The sequence below is a fragment of the Hippoglossus hippoglossus genome, chromosome 7 (assembly GCF_009819705.1).
Source record: "Hippoglossus hippoglossus isolate fHipHip1 chromosome 7, fHipHip1.pri, whole genome shotgun sequence".
In the NCBI taxonomy this organism is placed as follows: Eukaryota; Metazoa; Chordata; class Actinopteri; order Pleuronectiformes; family Pleuronectidae; genus Hippoglossus; species Hippoglossus hippoglossus.
Window position 1 is genome coordinate 16,080,902 of NC_047157.1, and position 18,955 is coordinate 16,099,856.

The 18,955-nt window shown below is 40.4% G+C and overlaps 3 protein-coding genes across 5 annotated transcripts; all 3 read right to left on the reverse strand.

The window, feature by feature from the left end:
• Positions 1 to 973: 973 nt before the first annotated feature.
• znf740b (zinc finger protein 740b) lies at positions 974 to 7,107 on the reverse strand. Of its 2 annotated transcripts, XM_034590222.1 has the most exons (7): positions 6,977 to 7,107; positions 4,668 to 4,820; positions 4,256 to 4,486; positions 3,713 to 3,847; positions 3,493 to 3,622; positions 3,141 to 3,259; positions 974 to 2,749 (listed from the first exon to the last, which is right to left on the reverse strand). In XM_034590222.1, the coding sequence occupies exons 2-7, from the start codon at positions 4,710 to 4,712 to the stop codon at positions 2,600 to 2,602; spliced, it is 810 nt and encodes a 269-aa protein (XP_034446113.1). In that variant the 5' UTR covers positions 4,713 to 4,820; positions 6,977 to 7,107; the 3' UTR covers positions 974 to 2,599. The 2 variants fall into 2 exon arrangements, with proteins under 2 accessions (XP_034446113.1, XP_034446114.1); XM_034590223.1 differs by lacking the exon at positions 4,668 to 4,820 and having other exon boundaries at positions 1,696 to 2,749; positions 6,977 to 7,088.
• A 1,863-nt stretch (positions 7,108 to 8,970) lies between these two features.
• csad (cysteine sulfinic acid decarboxylase) lies at positions 8,971 to 13,181 on the reverse strand. The gene is made up of 15 exons (XM_034590220.1): positions 13,073 to 13,181; positions 12,202 to 12,326; positions 11,984 to 12,110; positions 11,799 to 11,889; positions 11,307 to 11,529; positions 11,081 to 11,160; positions 10,831 to 10,885; positions 10,581 to 10,697; positions 10,385 to 10,449; positions 10,168 to 10,249; positions 9,880 to 10,079; positions 9,715 to 9,766; positions 9,528 to 9,617; positions 9,184 to 9,406; positions 8,971 to 9,147 (listed from the first exon to the last, which is right to left on the reverse strand). The coding sequence occupies exons 1-14, from the start codon at positions 13,095 to 13,097 to the stop codon at positions 9,233 to 9,235; spliced, it is 1,506 nt and encodes a 501-aa protein (XP_034446111.1). The 5' UTR covers positions 13,098 to 13,181; the 3' UTR covers positions 8,971 to 9,147; positions 9,184 to 9,232.
• Positions 13,182 to 14,726: 1,545 nt separating this feature from the next.
• zgc:174906 (uncharacterized protein LOC571548 homolog) lies at positions 14,727 to 17,252 on the reverse strand. 2 transcript variants are annotated; one of them, XM_034590224.1, is made up of 4 exons: positions 16,831 to 17,252; positions 15,541 to 15,881; positions 15,369 to 15,443; positions 14,727 to 15,282 (listed from the first exon to the last, which is right to left on the reverse strand). In XM_034590224.1, exons 2-4 carry the CDS (start codon positions 15,854 to 15,856, stop codon positions 15,002 to 15,004), a joined length of 672 nt encoding a protein of 223 aa, XP_034446115.1. In that variant the 5' UTR covers positions 15,857 to 15,881; positions 16,831 to 17,252; the 3' UTR covers positions 14,727 to 15,001. The 2 variants fall into 2 exon arrangements, with proteins under 2 accessions (XP_034446115.1, XP_034446116.1); XM_034590225.1 differs by having other exon boundaries at positions 15,369 to 15,440; positions 16,831 to 17,241.
• Positions 17,253 to 18,955: the final 1,703 nt, after the last annotated feature.

Sequence of the window (18,955 nt, forward strand, 5' to 3'; positions counted from 1 at the left end):
ACAACTGGCATTTGTTGAAAAAAAATGTAACAGCTTTATTGAGACTTGGGGCCTAAAACTCCATTCACTACAGTTTTGATTGACTGAGTCTTTACTTCACACCCCTGAAATGACAAAAACAAACTGAGGCTGGCATTTAAAAAAAAAGACGTTTACCAGAACAAAATATATATGTACAAGTTCCTCCAACAAATACATGCAAAAGAAAAATGTAAAAAAAAAATATGGTGACAGTCATGGCTGCTATTCTAAAATTGGTAAGAGTGTCAGCTCTTACTTTACTCCAGCTAACAAGATGAACAATAACTCGCTACGGCCTTTTCAGTTGCCATAAGAAATCATCAGACTAAGGTTTATAACTTTGTAAATACTTTGATTTGTTTTTGGAGTGTAGGTCCCGTACGTACTATTTTCTACCCCTAATACAATTTAAATATATATTAACTTCATAAACAGTAGACAAGTCAGTCTCCTTCCCCACGATCTAAAAGTCTGAAAGCAACAGAACTACCAGTCTACTTTAAAAACAGGCTTTAGTCTAAACAGAAAACAAATGTTACTCCTCTCTTCTTCACTACTGAGCTACTATCTTCAGTCCAGTGTTTACAAACTGATTTGATCCTACAGAGAGCCATAACTTACAGTAATACAATGTAGGTTATCATCATAGAAAACACCATGTAGACCTTGTAGTCCGTCGAGCCACAATTATCATCTTCACTGAAGATGCTCAAGGTCAAAGTGGGGATGAAATGACATGGCACTGTATTCACATCACATTCGCTCAGGTCAAGACGGAGATCAGCTTTGGAAATCTGCAGATGAGCCAAATTATACTTTAAACTGCACGAACTGGCAATTTCATGAGAGCTGAATTAAACTGCTGAGCTCCAAGAAATGTTTTTCTCAGAATCCACAGAGAATATGATTCATTGGGGTCTAGGGATCCACCTGTGTGCAAACAGTAAAAAAAAGTTTTGGATGAGATTTCATGGGCTAATGCGCTCTCAGGTAAATCTCAGGGATTACCGGCAATATGCTGACCCAGCCTCAGTTATCAGAAACACTCTGAAAGGATGGAGGTCTTTCAGAGTCAGAGGAATCTGACGCAGAGTGGGGAAATAATAAGACTGACAGTGGTTTCTAGGAAAAGAGACATATTGAATTTACAGTATATTGAGAGTGCCACAGACAGGTGGTTCCTACATCCAGCTAACAATATTAAAAAACGTTCAATAAACTTGTTCAAGAGCATTTAAAAAAAAAACAATCAGGGCTATTCCTACTAAACCTGTCAATCTTCTACTGGGGTCCTGTTCAGACCTGGTGTTAACATCCGAACTGAGAAATCAGATCACGTGAGATCAAGTGGGCAGCATTAAGCTTGAATATTGATCTCACTTCCACCTTTTGAATGCAAATAATCACGAGCAAATTGGGTTTTTAACCCAGTCTGACGTGTCTGATGTCACTGTGTCTGTGCGTCAGCACAAGCGATCAAGAGAGAGGTTTATAGACAGAGGGTCAGGAGGGACTGAACCTCATTCAGTTGTTATGACAGATTGTACCCAGTGGAAAAAAAGTATCAATCGTTGTGTCGATCATTGTTGATATTGTGACGGTGGCCACGGACAACGCATGGACACTGAGAAGCATAAAAATACTTTTGATTCATTTTTGTGTGGCCCAGGATGCATTTGCAGCCACATGCACCCTTGACCACCTCTGAATGTGGTTTAAGTGATCAGATCTCAGGATGCGTTTGGACTTAACAATGTGATCAGATCACTCGGGACGAATGTTTATACCAGGTCTGAACGGGCTCCGGGTTTCAATCGTGTCACCTGCCACAGCTCGGACATTACCTCTTTTAAACAAGGTACAGCAGTGAACACGTGCCAGAAGTCGCTACACAACTTAACTAACACCAAAATCCATTGAAAATGAACATTTCCGGAGCATCATAAATAACCTGTCTTTAGTGTTGTATAATGCCGGTGTTCAGACACATGGGACAGGAGGAGAACTGTTTCCTCGACGCAGCAACGACCACAAGTCTTGTGATGTTCCTGCTTGTCAGCAGAGGCTGGTAGATGAGTAACCTCATCGACACAAAATGAGCAGGACTTAAAAAGCAACATGGTTCTGTGTCTGTGTCCCTCAGTGAACTGTCCATGTTTAGTTACAGGCAGCTCCGGGGCTGATTGCAGGACAGCAGGACACATAGGAGGCGCTGTGTGATGCACTTACGGTCCATGCAGTCAAAAATATTCAGAATCTCTTGGCAGCAAAACCAAAAAACCTTTCAGATATAAGCAGATGTTTGCCTTTGTCATTAAGTTATTGCCATAACACCATTAACTGTTGTTGGAGATTGTGAATTAATTGTCCCCCTTTTTATGTGTATTGTGACTGTAACAGTAGATAAAAAAAGTACAAAAATCCACCATCAAACTCGATGCATGAGCTGATGACAGCAAACTAAAGATTCAAGCCGGGCTGTTTTCAGGTTACAGTACAGTCGGGCTCCAACATTCGACACGACTGAGTTTCAGGCGGCTGTTATGTACTGTCTCTGTGGGGGGGGGGGGTCTGGGGGTCAGACAGTTAGGCGGTTGTTGGAAGGCTGTAGGGGGCTCCAGGAGGCCGGATGGGCAGATGCGTCCTGCGAGTACTGGTTTTCTTCTTTGCTCACTCCGACTGTGCAGAGCCGCCGGTGCCTCAGCAGCCTGTCTGTCCGTGAGAAGTTCTGAGGCCAGATGGAGAAACAAGTGTGTTTCAGTCAAAGCAGCAGATCAGTACTGACACTATAAAAACTGCTGTATTTGTTAGTTGCGGACTAAAATGCAGAAACCTACAGTATATGTAAAGTTAAGAAGTTGCAAATTGTGGCCATGGAGAAAGGCTGATGTCAGTGTGCAGTGTAAGTCAACACTTTTAAACAATATATCTTTTGACCATTTTGCCTTTATTGATAGGACAGCGTAAGCATGAAATTGAGAGAGTGAGTGGGGATGACGTGCAGCAGAGCCTCTGTATATGGGTCCCACCAGCTCACCTAGCAGAGCGCAAGCTAACACTTTAGACTTGTCTGCACAGCTTACAACATACTGGCTATGTTAAAAGAATGAATGACTCACCTGATGACAGCGATCACACTGGTACGGCTTCTCTCCGCTGTGCACCCTCTTGTGTCTGTCCAGGTGGTAACGCTGAATGAACCGCATATCACATGCATCACAAGCATATGGCTTTTCCCCTGAGAAGAACCACAGGTTGTCAGTATCTGTCAGTATTTATCAAGAGCATAGTTCACAGGATATATTCATCACCAGCTTATTCAAATATGCATTTAAATGCAGTTATTAAATTGATTTACTAGAGATTTTATGAATTTCTTTGTATATATTATGTACCTCTGATTATTTCACCATGTTTCCTACATCTACATACAAGAGAAAGGTCTCACTGAAGTGAGCTGTGAGATCTCACCTGTATGTGTGAGTATGTGTCGCTTGAGGTGGTAGCTGCTCCGGAAAGCTCCGTAGCAGTGGTCACAGATGAAGTTCTTCTGCACTTTCAAGGAACTGTCGTCATCCATACTCACTGCTGGAAGTAAATGCTACCAACAAAAACAAAAAGAGTTAGATCTGAGCTAAACATCACAAGTGGATCCCTGCAGTTATACTGAGAGCTTTGAAACCATCCTTACCTCCACTTTCTCTTTAACTTTGTGGGATAACCCAGATTTTTTGTGCTTCTTCTTGGGTTGCATATTCTGGTTTGCCTGCATGTCCTTTCCGTCCATCAGCTTTGATGAGTGATAATCACCGTCCTTTCGGATTAGCTTTAGGAGGAAGCAAAAGATAGATAGTTACCAGTCAGTTGCACAGCATCAAACGGGTTACTGTTCAGTTACAGTACAATTATTGGACATTTATTAACTTAAAATGTCTTCATATATTCTTACAACTGCATTAGTATGTTATAAATCCTTTATTTAAGTCTAAATAGCACTTGAAAACGTTAAATGGGGGGATTAAATGATCACATATAGTCACATGCAAGATACATGTATATGTCTTTTTGAGTCCATCACAGAATTGGAACTTCCTCAAGTTTTAAGTTTTTCTAGGGATATTAACAACTGAAATTTTGTTATTGAAAGACTTTCTAAGTAACCATGTCCACTTTCATCCCTGTACATAAAGATCTTCTGTGTTGAGCATAGAGCTGAACCTGGTATCTCTCTCACCAGGGGAGGACAGCTCCCGGATGAGGGATGGCCCATGTGGCTGTGGTGTGGTTGTCCATGGTGAACCTGGTGTCCATGGTGGTTATGGTGTTGTGAGTGGCTCTGCTGGCTCTCGTTGCTGGCCCTGTGCCCCTGGCCCAAGTTTGACATCATCTTCTTCTGGCCTGGGATGCTGTTGGCTTGCATCAGGGCCATGCTGGACAGCACTGCCTCACAACCCAGCAACCCAGCCTGGCAACACAAACAAACAACGTGTCAGGGCAGAATAGACGGGTCCATTGCACTCCTCGCAGAGACAAGGAGTTGGGGAGAAGGAGGGTGCATTGAGAAATGGGACCAACAGACAAATGAACTGCCGTCAGGACACACTAAAACCATGATGGTGATTCTGGAGATGAAGACTTCCACTGACCCATTTCATATGGTCTCGGACAGAGTTGTTGGAATGGTGTGTCATCGCCTTGGTTTGAATGCGTGTGTGTTTGGGGGGGAACAGAGGGGGCTTCACTCAGGATGAGGGGTGACAGAAGAGACCACACCCACCCAAATCATCAGGGGCCAAAGCCTGAAAGTAGAGGCATGACAACATAAGGCTAAAGTTTTTACATGCTGGAATCAGGAGCTGGAAAACCAGACCAAGATATTTAGATTTAACAAAGGACCAAATCTGGAACAGACATTTAGGTCCTGCATTAATATCTATAGGCAGCCTCTGTGGTTTGGTGCACAGCATGTGTCACCATCGGTCAGGTAGAAGAAGAAAAATCTGATGAACAAAATCAAGATACTTTTCAAAAAACATCCAACACATGCTTCATATTTAAAGTGATAATGAAAAGTGCAAAAGAAAAGGGTCTAAAGTTTGCTTTTGTTTGAGATCAGTGAATATAGAGTAAAACGCAATCGATTTTCTGTTGTTTGATACCGTATTGTTTTAGGTATCTAAAAATAAAATACAAGCAATGCTGATATGTTACAGAGTGATTTGAAGTTACAGATTGTCTTGGGGTAGTTAAATATAATAATAAACCCAATTAACAGATGCTTCAAAGCTTTGTTCCGGCTTGACTGATTCAACATCTGGCACAAATCAACTGATGGATTATTGGGGTGTTTCAAATAGTTCAGAAACCGGTTTCTGAACTATGAAGTGAACTGGATTTCAGGAGGCAGGAGGTTCCATGAACATGACCTGTGATAGACCTCTACACCGCTGCATGATAATGACCCACGGCACAAAAGCCTTTCCTGTTTTATTAGGTACAGTGTAGGAATAAGTAATAATATAAACATTAGTAGCAGATTTTTTCTGTTGTCTTCCACATTTGAACTACTCTCATCAGAAAAGCTTAAGTGTATTGAAGTGAAAATTGGTGGTTTTACAGAGAGCCAATAAGCCTGTATGTTAATAATTTTAGGACTAAAAAAACTAAAAGACTTCCTGGGTTTTCAACTAGCTACTGAAGTAGTTATTAGAACCTGGGATAAAAATGTTCTTTGTTCAATAACGTGTTGTATAAACACAAACTCGCAACTAATTATTTGAATTTTGTGTTTACATCAAAATAGAAATTTACTGATAAAATATATCTGTTATCAAAACTTCACAGAAAACTCAGTATATCAGTAATGTGTGCAAACAAATATGGTAAAGAATGTAATGAGAAACACAAACCGACAACCAGAAACTGTTATGATCATGTAAACATATGATTTGATAAAATGATAAACACTCGTTATCATATTTCCAGGAGCTTCAACTTCTTCTCATGCTCTGGGATTTAAAACATGAAAAAGATTAAAGGGTCTTAGAAGTTTAGGAGACTGGCCAAAATCTTAGTGGTGGATGGTTACATCCTTGGCTCTGTAAAGCAGTTGATTTCATAAAAAAACTAAACATACAGCTAGAGTCATGAATACATGGCTCAATGTCCTAAAGTGTAATCTGGGATTATCGTAAAAGACAGGAGACATTTAGAAAGCCTGAAGTCACAGAAGAAGAATTTCCTAATCGATGCTGCAATCATCCTGCCATGTAGCTTTAAGAAACTGTGCAGAGAACTGGTGCTGTTTTAAATGTGAGCACATCAGTTGTGTTCAGAACTGTGTGGATCTATTTACACCGTTGAGCACAGTAAAAAAAAACACTATGATTCATTGTGATAACTTTGCTTTCAATCAAACCAAGTATCTTAAAGATGAAGATGGTTTGGATTGTGAGTCTTGCTCATTGGGAACCAGGTAGTTTATGCTCCTGCAACGTAAACATATTTAAAACACAAGAAACGTGTTCGATGAGTGATCACTTCAGCTTCGTTAGCGAACGCGGTAAAATAACGATCAAATACCCTGTTAGAGAAGTGGCCCTTCACGGGCAGGTGAGCTGTATCAGATGTGCACCTTGGGGGGCACGTATCCAGACACAGATATGGGTTTAACAGTGTGCAGTATGAGGAGTCTCTCTGCTGGGGCAAACAGAAAAGGCTAACTAGCTAGCTAGCTAGCTAGTTGGGTTTAGGGACAACTCTTGTGTGAGTGGACCCCCACCCCACCCCCCGCCCGGACAACACAACAACAGCCAGGCAGCCAGGGCGTGCGGGCTCAGCGCCGAGCACAAAACACCACCTCTCCCCAGCCACACATGTTACAAACACCCGGCCACAGGATTATAAAACCCGCCCGGAGCCGCCAGCCGACCGTGTGAGAAGCTGCACCACTTACCTCCCGGTTCTCACAGTTTCTCGGTTATTGTTTCTTGTCGCACTTCCAATTTTTTTTTCTCAGTTTACAAACACTGACAGGAAACACCACCGGAAGCGCTCAGCGGGGGAGAACGCTGATTGGTCGGACGCGTAGTCACGTGACGTGAGCGCGCTGACCCACATTCGCGGCCATGATCGTGAGGGAGGGGGGGAGGGTCTTCTTCTTCTTCTTTTGTCTGATAATGTGTTTATTGGCGGATTTCAAAGCAAGTGTACAGGTACGTAGCGCCACCTGCTGTGGTGGAGTGTGAAGCCTGATAGGTGGTAGTGACATTTTTCCTAGTGGTGCAGGAAGTACTTAAACATTTTACTGAAGTAAAAGTAGAAATAAATAGACAAAACACTGTGCTAAAGTAAAAGTCAGAGTACCACATTAGCTTTTCTACTTGAGTAAAAGTTAGTACTTGCTTATCAATATACTTTAAATAAAAGTAGTAGCAGAGTCTCGGTGGAGGCGTCCTCTTTCCTGTTTGGATCACTTACCAATTCCCCTCTCATGATTGATTACTTTAAAAACATATATGAAAACAATTTGTACATTAACTATATTGTAAAAATGTGATGGAGCAAAGGTGAAAAGTATCTGAAAATATATTGACTTAAGTAAATTACGTATACATGAAAAATTGTCTTAAGTACATCAGAGAAGTAAATGTACCTTGTTACATCCCACCACTGTTCCTAACCCGGCTTGCATTATATAACATATCATTCCCTGATGACTTTCCTGTCCTGTGTTAAATAGTGTTTAGATTTCATCAGCCCTGCATCAACATTAAAACCAGTTACTGCTTTTTAATGCAAATAGCTATTTAGATCATTTGCTCAGATCCAGCAGCAACTTTCTGAGGTTTGTTATCACAGCAGACGGTCAGACAAGGTCTCATGATGTGCAGGTCTTGCTCCAAAGTTACAATAACAAATTCTGATATGGTAGTATTACAAAAATAAGTGAAGTACAAAATAAACTTGCACTAATAATAATAGCTAATTAACCAATAACTAGACTAAAATAGGAGTGGGGAAAAATAGAATTGAAAGTGACAAATGAGAAGTATGTATTACACATGATAAGTTGCAGTTGCAGTTGATATTAATATAAATACTGTACATGGTGATAATTGAGGGGATATTGTACATTAAATAATAAAAAAGATAATGTTACACGTTTAGCACATGATAATGAAAGAGCCATATTTCACAAAATGCAGAAAAGCACATTGTGACTTACACATTGAGGCGGCAAATGACAATAAAGTAATAAAAGCAGCTTATGGTCGGAGAGAGCAGGTAATCATCACACGATGAACAAGCTGAAGCATGCAAGTTCTCAATCCATGTTACGTAATATTGTGGAGAACTCAAACAAAAGTATGTCAGAGGAAAGTGTAGAACACCTTATCATGCATCAAAGTAATAATTAATGCACTGGTCAGCAATTAAGCTGTAGCTGGTCGGTGTTTCAATAAGTAATATAAGTGGTAGAAGGAAAGTTGTACCTTGGTGAAAAGATAAGTGCAGCTCAAATGAGAAAATCGAAATAAAATGTTATTGCTCATCAAAGACAGAGACACATGAGGCGAAGGAAGTTATTAAATCAACAAAGAGAAATACATGGAGGTGATTCAGCTCAAGCACATGAGGGAAAATCCAATTAAAAGAGGTCTGGACAATGTTAAAGAATAATGGGAAAATAACATCTGTACTAATTCTTGTTCAAGTTAATGGTGAACAATTAGCGATAGTTAATGAGGAACAGGCTGATTTTCCTGGGGAAATGTTTGCAGAGTGGAATCGATTGTGAGAACAGACGGAGGACAAAGAGAGACATCAAGAGAAAACTCTGAAGTGAACAGAAGCAGATATGGACTGAATTATTATATTTGATCATTGCTGAGTTGGTTCACACGCTGGTACTTTACTGCTCCCGTATAGAAGTCTCAAGAAAACTGATTTCAGATAAGTCGTTTAATTCAGTTTTAAAAAACTTTAAAATACAAGCCACAAAAGTTTGATATGAAGAATTATGACTTGTTATTTATCAATAATTAGATTCTTTCATTGTTAATATTTTGTTCTATGACTTTCAGAACTCATAGCTCATACTACAGCTGTTCAAAATGAGAAATGACTTCGTTTCTTATAATTTGTGACATCACAATTGTCAGCTCAGATGGAAAAAGGGGGTTCAAATCTGATAAGTTGTGTTTTTCGATCACAAATCGTTTCCCAGTCTTTCAATTTCATCGAGAAAGAAGTCCATGTCTCTCTGAGAAAGCAGGGGCGAGAAGGTGATGACACGGAAAAAGTTGACTCTGTTTCCCAGAGGCTGGTAGCCGACCATCATCGTGCCTTGTTTCACCATGCGTTCCTTGACGACTGGAGCCACCTTTTATTTAAAAAACAAACAAACAAAGAGCACACGTAAATACCTTGAAGACAAAAACAAACAAACACTGAGGCCACCATTTTGGGTTTTCCCCAAAAAATAATTAAGAAGATAAATTTACTTTTGCGAGCCTGTCCTGATAATCTGCATCTCCTTCCTTCCCTCTCAGACTGGGCGGTATGTACCAGAAGCACACGTTCACAAACTCAGGCTTTTAATGGAGACAAATTCAGACAAGTCAAATCTCCATTTTGCCCCCGAAAAGAAAAAAAATGGTGTTTCTTAATATACCTGCTGAGATACCTTACCTCACCCAAAAGATGGAACCCTTCTCTTTTCTTCATCTGCTCCACCAGGTACCTGCAGGAGTTCACGTTTACATACACACATACTTTAATACCCCTCTTGAAGATGAGATTTTGATGCTCGACTCGAGGCCTGTGTGTTGAGGTACAGCTGCACGGTTTATTTACCTTACGTGGAAAAAAGCTTTGTCTACACGCTCTGCCAAACCATCAGAGCCAACAGCTTTCCACATCAACCACAGCTTAAGGCAGTCCACCTTGCGGCTGCACTGCAGAGACTTATCCCCGACGTCCAGATTGGCATCGTAGAACTTGTCTTGCTGGAAGAGGTATGTGGCGCTGGCACAGTGGCACTGCTTCAACAAATCCTGAGGAACAGAAGCAGATTAATGACGGTCAAATAAATAAAAATAATTCAAATATCATGATGTGTATCAGGGAGTTCTGCAGCCAAACCGTTGTGTCCTTTAGCAGCAGGGCGGAGCACTGCAGGCCAGCCACCAGCATCTTGTGTGGATTCCAGGCCACAGAGTTTGCTCTTATCACACAAACACACACACACACACAAAGCAACATATTGTCTGTATCCTCTGTATGACCACATCTTTCCTAACTTAAAGGAAAACTGTTGCCATCCTCAGAATGTAAAATGCATCTCCCTGCATATTAATACCTGTCGACACCTTTCATCAGACGTCTGTGCTGCTTGGAGAAGAGCACACTCCCTCCCCAGGCAGCCTAAAACAAATGTCAAAACAAACAAACCTCTTCATGCTCTTAAATTTTAATGAATACAAAACAAAGTTAAAAACAACAAACCACAGCTTGTCAATAGACATGGATTTTATGTTCCACCGGGGGGGACTCACGTCTACGTGCAGCCAGAGCTTGTGTTTCTCACAGACATCAGCAATGTGGTCCAGAGGGTCAAAGGCTCCCTGAACTGTGGTGCCTGCAGTGCAGCTCACAAGGAATGGTACTGCACCCTGGTGGAAACAGATGTAAAGTGAATAGTGACCCTGTATCCTGTGATTTCTGGTTTGTAGGATGAACGAAAAGCACCAACTTTATGGATGTTTAATGAATAACACGTCATATTTGATATATGTGAGGACGTACTTGAGACTTTGCCAGTATTATCTTTTCATCCAGGTCACTTGGAATCATTCGCCCTCTGCAGTGTATGAAAGAGACGAGAAAAAAGACCAAAGGTATCATTCTGAAAGGATCCACAGAGCCACCTTTAATATGAAGAAAATCACATTTGAGAATCTAAAATGATTAACTGATTACCAAATATGTATTAAATTTATTAAGAAATGTATTAATAGATCAATTGTCTCAGCTCCTACAATGAGCAATACATTACCCATCATCCACTTTCACCAGAATGACGTTGTCTGTCCCCAAACCCAGAAACCCAGCCCCCTTCATCACAGAGTAATGGCTCTGGGTAAAAAAAAAAAAGTAGGAATTATACCTCATTTCGTCATATTATTGTAAATTCAACACAAAAACTGCAGCATGAACGTCTATACAACGCTTCATTTTCTATCTATAATCTCACTCCCTCAGACTGAGTGCTGCGTTCTGACCTCTGCAGATGTGAAGACGGTCAGTCGGGGGAGACCCCACAGCCCCTGAGTTTTGACCTCTGGGAAGAGTCGGTAGCGTGCGAGGTTCATGGCGTACATGTTAGAGGTCGACCCCCCGGGGCAGAAAATACCGTCTCCTTCGGTCCAGCCCACCAGCTGACGCAGCCCCCTCAGAACCTCAGTCTCCAGCAGCACAAACACAGGGGCCACCTCATAGGTGAAACTTCAGATGAAACAGAAGATGTCTTATCATCTTACGGTTGTATTTTGTACTGTACCATGTTATATTATATATTATATACTTTACATACACAAAAATTACTACAGAGTTAAATAAACACCTGCAGTCGAAACCAATAAGGTACAATCAGTCGTTTGTTTGTAAGTAAGATTACACAAAAACTACAAGACAGATCAACATGAAACTACCATCAGAGTTTTACATCACATCCCCTGTATAATAATGTGCTTCTATGCTTTGTTGATTCTTACAGGTTAGTGTTGAGCGACTCAGTGAGAAACCGTCCAGCCAGGGAATGGTAGTCAACTCCAGCGAACAGCTGGTTAAAGAAACGTGGGTGACCTGAAATGAGCAAAATAAAAAAGAAAGACAGCGCAACTCCGGTGAATAAAAGGTCAATCTATTGAACTGTTTCTACTGTCTCCTGCAGTCTCACTTGTCTTGACGCTGTACTTGGCGACATCTTTGACTCTCTGCAGGAGCCTGTGCTGTGGCTCCCCCGCCGCCCTCAGCTCCAGATCCAGCAGCAGAGCCAGCTGCTCCGGCTCCTTCCACTCACAGACCTGCCGGAGGGGAAATGAATAGTGAGTTTTTGTCCAGAATTGTCACAGTAATCTGACAGTGTACTGTGAATTTGTAGGCTTCACTCGAGACCTTCTCCCTGACGTCTGTGCCCTTGCTGAGCACCTCCTCTATAATAATCTTGAAGGTTTCATTCAGGAAGAGTTGTCCCTCTGTGTGGTCAATGAGAGGCTCAGTCAGGTCGTGCTTCTCTGCTGCTGTTATAACACACACATAAACAACTTATGCTCACGTTTATTCAATATATTATTATTATTATTATTATTATTATGTGTGATCATGCAATCCACTACAAAGATATCCGCTTAAAATTTCATATGACCTTTAAAAGATGATTTTTGCTTCTTTTTTTTTTTTTTTTGCAAGATCAAACCATCAACATTCATTTAAATCTGTACATGAAAAACAAGGAAAGTTAGGAAACACCACCTTACAGAGACGTTTTTAAATATACAGCGTGAACAACTGCAAATGAATTAGACGTCATGCACTAACCTTACATGTATGTAATATTATGTATAATTATTATGCCATAAAATAGTCATTATTATTATTATTGTTATTGTTATATTTGTGACCATGCAATTTAATGGTAATTAACATATTTATTATTTAACATATTTATTATCTTTAACAAGTATCAGTAGCCATCAATGTTTTGTGGTCGTCCTTTTTGGGCGCGACAAGCACCTGTACCGTAAAACCTCTGCTAGACAGGCTTCATATTTTGAGTCGCGGCGAACTATCTTCACCACAGTCACTGTTGTTGTTATATGTGGATTGACAACACATTTGCACGTAGTTTCCACAGGGTGTCCCTGAACACATCACAGTCCAGCCTCAGTGCGTCCCCGTTGCATGTTCACATGAATCCGATCTGCAGAAAAAACCCATTGACTGCAGGTGAAACCGGGTTAAAAGCGACAAAGCACCGTGTACTCACACGAGGAAGGAAACGTGTTGGACATATTCGCAGATTTAAGAAGCTGCTGAGCGTCTGTTCCTTCGTTAATCCGCACTGACAGAGGCGAACACAGGAAATGGCCACAGAGAAGAAGTACAGAGTGCGAGGAGCAGGGGGAGGGGGGGGAGGGGGTGGGGGGTGGGGGACCTTTGTCCTACACCAAGTTCATTAATGTGATGGGAAAGAAAGTGAAGGTGCAGCAGAAAACATATAACCTCTGATTTACTGTATGAGATTCTGTCACTGAGTAGAAATACTCTCAGAGAGACGCTACACATGCTCAGAATGTGCTACTTTATTAAGACAATGGTGTCATTATATTTATAATAATAATAATACAAAACTTTATTTGTATAGCACCTTTTATACAAGAAATGCAGCTCAAAGTGCTTTACATACAATATGGATAAAAAAAAGAAATGTCCATAACAATCGAAACATGTCCATATAAGAGAACAGATTTTAAGTAACACAGGACCATGTTAAAATGACATTCAAAAGAAAAGGAAATACAAAATATAAAGAAGTAAAATCAGATAAATGAATGCATAAAAACAGAAAAGAACAAAAGTGATACAGATTATAAAAGCGCAGGAGTAGGCAAGTGCATGTAGATCTAGTTAAAGGCTGAAGTAAAGAGAAATGTTTTAAGTTTTCTTTTAAAGATGTTTACTGAACTAGTTTCTCTGATATTTAGTCTGTTCCACTACTTTGGAGCGTAGTTTACAAAAGCTGAATCTCTGATTTTCTTTCGGCTGTTGTTGGGAAACCTCTGTAGTGGAAAATCCCCCTGACCAGGTGTCTCACTGCTGTGATACTGTCTACCTGACAGGATGGAACCCTTATTTGGCGGTGTCTCACTGCTATGACTTTTGTGAACTTGCGGCCAGTTCGATTTTGAGCACCCGTGTTTGTTGTGTAACCTCTGCAGAGCTTACTATTAAAAAGACTCAAAGGCAACTCCAGTCTGGGAATGATGAAAGATGAATTTCCATCACACCTCTAATAGAATAAATAACTAGAGAGTCAAATATGTAACTTATTGGTTCTAGTCCATTCGTAAGGAGGGGAACCTTAAAGTCAATCCTGTGTGTAACAGGCAACCAGTGCAGAGCAGCTACAACTGGACTAGCTATTCCTATTATTCTGCTTATAGTTCAGCAGAATAATAATACACTGATAATATACCCATTTAATTAGATTGTATGAGCTGATAATCATAATATATACATTTTGTGGATATGTGTGCTGCAGCTATTACTACCAATTCTGTATTGTTTTTAATCTTTTAAATATGTTGGACTCCTAAACATATGGTTAATGCAATCGATCAGACTTGATATCTGTGTGAATTTCTATTGAAACCTGATTAAAACCCTAATTTCAGGGTTATCTGTTTTGTTTTCCAGGTAATACAATTCTTAAAGGCAGCAACTATTGTATCGATTATTCAGTGTGTTGTGAAACACGGGCATTTCCTGTCTGTCCTCCTTTGTAGATAACAGGAGCCATGTCAGTGGGACTGTTTCAACTGGGTGTTTCTTCAGATCCAGGTAGAACGTTTATTAAATGATGAGTTGAGATAGCGTGTATACAATAGAATGAATTGAGCCATGCTCAGTGGTTTTTCTGAATTTCATTGACTGAAAGGAGAATGAAAATCCCTGCTGCAGGCACAAAAATAAAAATACATCTTTTAAAATACATTTTAGCAAACAACAGAAACATTTCATATCAAACTGAAATGTCATTAAAAGTAAGTGATCCATTTAAAGCTTCGGAAATACACTGAATAAAAAATATGGAACAACCGTCTATTTGCTGAGAAATAAAACAGATTTTCCAGTAAAAACCTTCCACTTTGAATGTTTTTCAGGCTCAGCAGGTTTCACACAGACAGTGAAGGCCTCAGACAGTGTCCAACAGAAAGTCGATTCTGTCCGGTGGCAGTGCCCAGTCCTCCTGACTGAGCAGGGAGTGCAGGTGAGCCGCCGTGGCCTCTTCCCGCTGGCAGGTGCGCCAGTGCCCCAGCATGGCGAACACTCGCTCCACGTGCTGGGATTTGTCCTCCTCAATCTGCTCCAGCTTCACAGAGGGGATGTCCAGAGCCAGTCTGCCGATCTCTCGCCAAGATCTGCCGATGGCACGGGCCACGGTCATCAGCTGCTTCTCTGTCACCAAGTGAGATCCTGTGCACCGAGACAGAGGCAGAAAGAAGTCAGTGAGGATGTAACAGTGCTGTAAAGGGAAAAGCTTTGAGTGTAGTGTGACTCACTGTTTCTGCAGATCCTTTTGACTGGAATTATCTCCTCTGTTTCAGGTGCTTGCTTTTTCTTCCTTATTGCTTCTTGTTATGTGAACAGAGAAAGCTTTTGATGGTCATCATATAAATCTAACGGTATATAATAATAAGATTGCTTCAAATGTTGAGCAGATTTTGTTACTACCTGATGGCCCTGTAGTGACTTGCAGATCCTTAACAAAACAAAGCAGTGGGAAGGTTTCCTGCAGGTCCTGCTCCTTCAGTAGCTCCAGGAGTCCCCGCGCTGCTTCAGGCCCTCTCTGGAGGATGTGATCCAGCAGGTCCGTCACCTTCTCACCTGGAACACGGCACGCTTTCACCCGCTGGTAGCCGTGTTCAGACAGCAGGCCGCGTGAGTGTGCACGCTGCAGCACAAAGTCGGCATCGCTGCTCAGAATGTCTATTAGCTTGGCCTTCAGGCTCCTGAGTAGCTGGATTTCTGCTGCTGGTTCGTCAACCATGACTCAGTGTAACTTAAATCAGCTCCTGAGAAGAAGAAAAGGAAAAATTGTGATGATGAATCAAACCTGAAATAACCGCAAAACAATATACTGAACGTAAGACATAATCCATTTTAATTCTGAAGTCAGTTATTGTTCATTTAGATATACAGACATATATTCCTGAAGGGCTTTTGCCATAAAATATAATAATATTCTCATATTTATTTGAGGTAACACCTTCAAAATGAATGTAGCATGTCCCTCCAGAGAGCATGAAGAAATTTGCAAGACTATTAAAGTTAAATTAGAAAAGAATAAGGTACAGCTACTGGCATATTTATGTTATAGACTAAATCACCTCCATTATTGGCCTCTCTGCCAAAATATACAAATAAATATCTTGATGCAGGAAAGTTTTACAGTAGATTTAACTGCAGCCCCATTATTATTTGGTTTCAGGTCAGATTTTACAGTTATATTGCTGATTATTTGCACATATTTAATTTTACTTTACCTCCATAAGTCTTGCATGCTTTTCTTGCCCTGTATGACTGGATGCCTAAATTTCCTTCGGGATCAATAAAGTATCTTATCCATCAATTGGACTTTCGCTATATTCATATTGATTCAATTTATATTGCGATAAGTTTTGTTATTGTTTGAATGATCAGCCCTCCAAACTAATATGTGTAGTGAGGGTCAAAAGGGGCCCAACTACTATTCTAGGGCTCCCAGAGGCCCCTAGGACCACTTCAAAGTTTGAGAGTAAGTTTGTTCAAATAAGAGAAAAGATGGACCAATAATTAGAATAAGGTTTAAGTTGATTAAAACAATTCTTAGAATAAAAAGGCACTTCCTGGTTTGCTGCACGTTCACATCTGTCCAGCTCCAATTGCGCGCGCGCTCTCTCTCTCTCTCTCTCTCTCTCTCTCTCTCTTTTTTTTTACACTTCTTCATGTAACAAACACAATGTTTCCTCATGAGACTCTCACCATTCACTGGAACAGCTGGAGTCAGTAGAAACGGGCTATTTCAAGGTATCTCCCCTGTTTTATGGTTGGATCACAGACTTTCTTTCCTTTTCACCTCTGCTGGGGTTTCGTCTTTGTTTACTTTTCAAACAGCAGAGAAACAAAAAATGCATTGGAACGAGTTCGTTATTAGCAGCATTTTATTTGTGTGCTGCCATCTATTGGGTGGAGGATTTCAATGCAGCCATCTGCCCTGCTTGTGAGGATTAAGTGACATCTGGTGGTACTAACTACACATTGCACTCCGTCATGAGGCGATGAAGCGTGGCAGAGATCTTTTATTTAAGAAATAAAATCACAATAACACAAAGTTTTGATAAAGATAAGATATGATGAGACGATTAATTAATTACATTAATTAAAATGCAAAATATTGTTTTCTTAATCACTCAACAGTGCAAATATCTGTGCAAAAGAAGTTCAGTGGTACAAATCCAGCAGCCACGACATGTGAAATAATGTGAACTACAATACAAATTACATAAATAAATAATAGTGATAATATAATAATGAATTTGTGTGTTTAATACACACACTGTACAGTAATAATACAGTATTATGAAGTAAATATGATATAAACTGAACAGAATATTAACATATCAAATGAAAATACACACACAAAGGATTTCCAGGGATGGATTACTCTCCCAGTCATATTGTCAAACAGAACATAACGTTTGATGGAGCGAGAGTTTGTGGCCAAGTGCAGAAGACAGAGTTGATCAGCACTGTTGTATTTCCATATCTTTAGCTATTCCATTCAAGCATGTATGCTTCAACTAGCACGCGGTCTGAGAGTACATACTGTACCTCCGCCAAGGCTAATGCCCTATCTCGTCATGTCAAAGCAGTGTTTCCTATTACTTATTCAGACTGTAGCGGCTGGCCATATTCTAGTTTGTCCTGCCACAGTCTCCTAATGAACCCCCCCAAAGAATGTTTACGCTTCTCAAAACAACAAGATCTCTCTGTGTTTTGCTCCAATGCCGCATGGTATTGCTGTGTGCTGGGGCTATCGTCCATGACGTTTTTACAGTCCACGCAAACCTCATAGTTACCTCCACCGAGAAGAATAAACATTTCTGTGGCATATAGGCCACTGTAAGGTACAACAATACATTAGATCAAAGTCTTAAGATAAAAGTCACCAGTGATCTATATATCGTAAAGTAATTATAAAATCTTATGAACCATAATAATAAATTTAAGCCGATCACCTCTTCAACATGGTCTGGTCTGAGATTACGAACAAACCTTGTGAGTTTGATCTGAACTCTTTGAATCTTTTGGTCTATTAGTTATACCACTGTACCAGGTTGTACAGATATAGGCTTAGTGGTATCTAACTAATGATCTTATCAGGCAATATGGATATTCCTGCCTGACACTTTCTTTTGAGGAGATCAGGGTCAGAGAGCTACTGGACAAACAAGCTGGATAAGTAATAAAACACTCATTCTGTATCTTTATTTAATTACACTCCACAGAGTAGCTGGATGGATCGCTTACTTGTTGTTACATAACCCAGTTGCTTTCCTTTTTGAAGCTCTTTACAAACTGATAATATTAGTTTTTCATTTGTTGTTCATTTAGATACTTAAAAACCAAATGTTTTTTGTCCGCCTTGGTGCATCCTCCTCTAAACAAGCAGCTCAAATATTATTGTCAATTCCGAGGGATGTGTTGTTTTCATACTGGGGAAGTAGAATGCTTTAAGCATGGGAATAAATATTTGATTGTTTTGTTTCTGCAGAAAAGATTCAATGACACGAATACCAAACAGATGACGTGTGTGTGTTTTTATCAGATGTTTGTGCATTAACAAGTAGTGTCAATGATACAGGATTTACAGTGCAGCCCTGTGTTGGTGTATCATTTCAGAGAAATGCCCTCTGACTGTTGCCAGACAACAATTATCAACAAGCGCCGGTCACATGTCTGCTTAGCCTGTTTACTCAGCTTCAGCTCGGGGAAATGACTAATCAATATCTTATTCCTGGACAGATATTTTGCTTTCTGTGAGAGGAAAGGCCTCTTGAGCCCGTTTCATCCACACACAGTATAAACTCTGAGTCACTGTGTGCAT